Here is a 4,880-nt window from a genome sequence, read left to right on the forward strand (position 1 = left end):
GGTAGATTCTGAAATGTTCTGCCCATGCATATTCCAGTATCTGGGTTTCTAGACATTTTTTTGAGCTGGAGGGCTGGAGAATGTGTGGAATAGACAATGATGACTCAGGGTTCCACTGTAATCAAATAGAGGTCTATGAGGGTGAACACTATTTGGTAGTTCAAGTCAGACTGGGTTCAGATGGTCACCAAGAACCCATTACAGGTCTAGGTCCTGGGAAGGGGAAAGTTTATTTCATCCAACTGAATCACACCTTGGAGTTAGCAGCAGGAACCATCTCCATGTTGAGACCCAGCCCAGACAGTGGAAGAGCCCAGGACCTCATTGAAAGATCCAAGTTCAAGTCCCAGCTCTGCTGCTTGGTTGCTGAGTGACGTCAAGCAAATGACCTGCCCTCTCTAAGACCCAGTTTCATCAGTCATAAAATGGGGCCATTGCTAAGCCTGTGGAGCTGAGTGGATGGATAACATTGGCAGCCGATGTCCACTTATTAAATGAATAAATGAAAAGGCTTTGCATTCTGCAAACTTCTCTAGATGTGGCTATTGTTATTTAAGAAGTCACTGTCTCCTGTCCTGATTTTCTGTCTCATAGGTTTGGGTTTGAATTTCGGCTCTAATATCTAATGGCTCCCTGTAAACAATTCTGTCACATCTCCTGTCTTAGCCTCAGTTTTTTCATCTGTAAAATGGGAACAATAAACATATCCACTGTACAACGTTCTGATAGGGGTTAATGGGAATTAAATATGTCCACACGTGGAAGAGGCTCAGTGTAGGATTCAATTGTTAGAGAGTACCCTGTAGGTGATAGTTTTATTTCTGGTAAACCAGGATTTGGCCTCTCTTTCTTGGCCAGATCTGGGAAGGTTTTGCTAGAGTGCTGGGGCTGATGTTTCCCTATATTCCCCTACTCAACATTTCAACCAGTACTAACACAGAGTCTTGCAGGGGTAACGGGACATTCCAGGGAGGGACATCGGTATGGGCTGGCCCAGGAGCAACTATCTGGCCTGCTGGAAGTTGAAAGCTGGCTTGAAACTTTCAGGGAACCCTGCCTAGGCCTTCATTTTGGAGGAAAGGGAGGCCCAGAAAGATCAAGGAGATGTGTCCAAGAACACAGAGATGAAGACTGGGCACTGACTAGAAGCTGCCCAAAGCCTGGTTGGGAAAGCAGAAAGTTCAACAAGCAGACAAAGGCAGCAAGAGTCTTACCTGTGCCTTCTCTTCTTGGAGAATGACCTGATTAAAGGAAAAAAAAAAAAAAGGAAGCGGGGGGGGGGGGGGGAAGGAAAGGAAAGGGGGGGGGGGGGGGGCCGTGAGGAAGGAAAGGAAAGAGAGAGAGGAAGGGAGGGAAGGAGAGAAGGAAGGAAGGACGGAAGGGAAAGAGGGAGAAAGGATGGAGGGAAGGAAGGGAGAAAAGAAACATGGGTGAGTTTGAAGCTTCTCTCCTGGGATGAATGTATCAATGTCTTTGTGATCATGCCACACGGGAGTCAGGACAGCAAGCTCCTGACTAAGTATGACGATTGTATGGGAGACATTGGTTTGCATTTTGAATTTCCAGATCAAAGCCTACCAGTGCTTCAATCCTCACCCCAAGTTGTCAGTAAGTCTGTCCTGGTTGAAGGTGAGGGGGACCTAAGAGACAGCCCTCTTTTCCTCCCTCCCCCCGAGTCTCCTCATCTTCTCTCTCCCTAGATGTGGATCCCCCCCCCCTTCTCCTCATCTTCATCATCACTGGGCCACCAGCTTCCATATGTGGAATTTCCACTGCGTGTCAGGCTTGGTGCTAAGCGCCTCTCACACGCAGTCCATTCAACCTTCCCCCGAACCCTGTGGAGTACTACTAACAACCACTTTACAGACAAAGACACGAAAGCTCAGAAAAGTTAGTTCAGCTGCCCGGCGTCACGCAGCTTCACCTGAGTAGCTCCTACTCATTATTCGGAGATCCACTCAGATGTCATTTTCTCCTTGCAGCAGGTACCAAGCTTCTCAGGCTGGTCAGGTACCTCTTCTCTGCTCCCCCAAGATCTAGGTGAGCTTGAGCTTATCTTTATTAGAGAACAGACCTCTGCATATTATAATTACCCACGTTACCCACAAGAATTTGAGCCACTTGAGGGCAGGGGCTGGGTTTTGGTCACTGTTCCATTTGCAGGACTCAAAATCCTCATTCATAACACATAATGAGTGCTCAGTAAATAGATGTGAAAACGAGAACTTTTTTTTAGCCTTGAAGACCTGTTAATTGAGTGGAGAAAAAAATTCTCAACGCTTCCCCTACCCCTAGCTCCTGCCTCCATAAAGGTCAACCATCGTTAACAAAACATTTCAAGAACTTGGAGAAGCTGGACTGGGAGTAGGACAGTGCTCAGCAGGTGAGAGTTTGGGAAGGATCCCAGACACAGCAATAGTATTTCCCCTCCTTATCTCCATTTTAATGATCCCCTTCCCCTCTAAAGTCCCAACCCCTGGGCTCATGGTAGCCGGCAGAAAAAGCCTGTTACTAAGCTTCTGGCACAGTCTCTTTCTGATGAGAAGAAGGCCTTGAGTGAGAAGACACTTGGCTTCCAGGATCCAGATATGGAAATGTCCCCAAACTGAGAGGAGTTGCTCAGTGTGGGAAGGTGACAAGATGGCAGTCCAGAGCCCTGGGCAGACTGTTGACTCCATGTTGGGAATGATTTCTCACACCAAATTAGCAACATTTCACTAACTAGTTTGCCCTCATCTTGCACCAAGCACAAACTCAGCTAGCATCGATCAGAAAGTCTGGGCAAGTGGTGGACATGACCAGTGAGACCAAGCTGAGTCTGAGACCATTCTAGTAACAACGGCTGACATGTAGCCAAACCCCTGGATTGGGAAAAGCCACGTAGGAGCAACTTTGAAGTGGGCTTGAGATGCACGGGAAAAACCCAAACAACCTCTTATCTTTTATTCTGTTCTTGTTTAATTGCACACGTGATCCATAATGGAGACAGGAAAACCGAAAAATACAAATAAGCAAAAATAAATATAAACCATTCTTTTGCTATTATCTACAGCCCACTGCAGCAAATACCTTATACAGGGAGCTTCAAACTCCCTGCCTCCGAGGGCCATGCAGGCTTTGCAAATGTGCGTAAATGGCTGGAGCAGGCTGGAGGGGTCTGCCGCCAACTGCAGCCCCTTCCCCCCGCCCTCAGTCTAAGTGCACAGCAACTCCTCAGCTTCAGCTGCTGCTGCCTGTGGGAAAATTGGCCCAATGAAGATAGACCTTCTGATATTACAGAGGAACTGGAAGACTGAATTTTTGTATTGCAAAATCTCCCAATTATAAATTGTTGGGCTTGGCTCATAAACCGTAAATTCAAATGCTCTGGTGTAAATCTTTCCAGTCCTTTTTTCCCCCCTGTAAACATACATGTGCACATGAGTGTGTGTGCGTCTGTGTGCATATAGTGGACACCTTCTGGAACATGTGTCCAGTTGATAACGCCCTTTCACTACTGCCTCTGCCTCCACACCCACAAGGGTGGGCAATCCCAGCAGCCATGTTTTTCAGCATGATCCCATGCTCTACGACACAAGTGGACAAACAAGAGAAGCCTTTCCAGGGGAACTTGGAATAAGGGACAAGACAGAGAGATTCAGTGTCTCCTTGTGGCTTGGACTGCAATGTGGAGGGATGGGAGCAGGGTGCAGCCACGTCCCCCATGTGGACCAGGAAACAAAGGGAGCTGCGGGTGCTGCTTGGGTCCTAGTCAGCCTACACTGCTTGGGTCTAGCCCCTTGTCCAGGCTTGGCTGCCTCCTGAGACACTGCTGCTCTCTAACAATCAAGTCCCCTTCTGGCCTGAGTTAGTTTTAGTGAACCTCTGGTCCTCGCAGCCAGAATCCCAACTTTATACAAGACACAAATACATAGTAATACCTAGATAAGTCTTTCACATCAATGACATGATGTGCTTCCAAATGACCTTTTGGTGCCATCTGCTCTCCCCATTCCCTCCCCACCTGGGGTGTCCCTGTTTGCAGAGGAGGAAGGACAATACCTGCGTCGCTTATGTTTCTTGGAACTTTTCTTCTTCTTTTTCTTGACAGGCGACGGGCTATAGGATGGGGACCTGCAGGGGGAGAGGAGACGTACTTCAAAGGGAGGCTCTTTAAGAGGCTTTAAGGTTTGGATTCAAAGGACTCTTTCCCAGCCCCCGCACAGGGACTCAGCTCTTTTAGTAACACACATCAAGGATAATATCAATACTGATATTAGCTTGCATTTTAAAAAAAGTATTACTATGTGTTTTATATGTATTATCTCATTTAATCTTCCACACACTTCTTAGGTAGATGCAATTGCTACCCGCCCTTTTGAGACAAAGAAAATGAGGTTCAGAGAGATGAAGGGACCTGCTCAAAGATACACAGTTAGGAAGTGGATGAGCTGAAAAAAAGTATTACTATGTGTTTTATATGTATTATCTCATTTAATCTTCCACACACTTCTTAGGTAGATGCAATTGCTACCCTCCCTTTTGAGACAAAGAATATGAGGTTCAGAGAGATGAAGGGACCTGCTCAAAGATACACAGTTAGGAAGTGGATGAGCTGGGATTCAAACGGAGACTACTCTGATCCCAGATTTTGTTCTGTACTACATTTAACACCAGGTCACCCCATAGCTGTCCTCCTGGTCAGCACATAAAGGTTTCTTTTTGTATGCTGGTCTTCCTGCAAGTTATGCCCATCTTCTCATTTTCTTTGGAACTCTTCTCCATCTCACTTTGTTATCTCCCTGGTAACACTGAGCCCCTGGACAAGATCTCACCAGGCTGTAGCAGCATGGGTGGTGCCACCAAAGGGTTACCTAAGAAACAGAGCTACCCTAAGTCCA

General features: G+C 46.8%; 1 protein-coding gene across 1 annotated transcript in view; it reads right to left on the reverse strand.

Moving 5' to 3' along the window:
* The window catches only part of LOC103582519 (serine/arginine repetitive matrix protein 4-like), a gene marked incomplete at its 5' end in the record, with an annotated part of 8,779 nt that extends 4,666 nt beyond the window's left edge, over positions 1–4,113 (reverse strand). Inside the window, 2 exons of the mRNA XM_008564088.1 lie at positions 1,215–1,241; positions 4,042–4,113. Of these exons, the coding sequence (XP_008562310.1) occupies positions 1,215–1,241; positions 4,042–4,113 (99 nt within the window). The remainder of the gene's footprint in view (positions 1–1,214; positions 1,242–4,041) is intronic.
* Between the last annotated feature and the right edge of the window lie 767 nt (positions 4,114–4,880).

This window comes from Galeopterus variegatus, unplaced genomic scaffold (genome assembly GCF_000696425.1).
Source record: "Galeopterus variegatus unplaced genomic scaffold, G_variegatus-3.0.2 Scaffold16590, whole genome shotgun sequence".
In the NCBI taxonomy this organism is placed as follows: domain Eukaryota; kingdom Metazoa; phylum Chordata; class Mammalia; order Dermoptera; family Cynocephalidae; genus Galeopterus; species Galeopterus variegatus.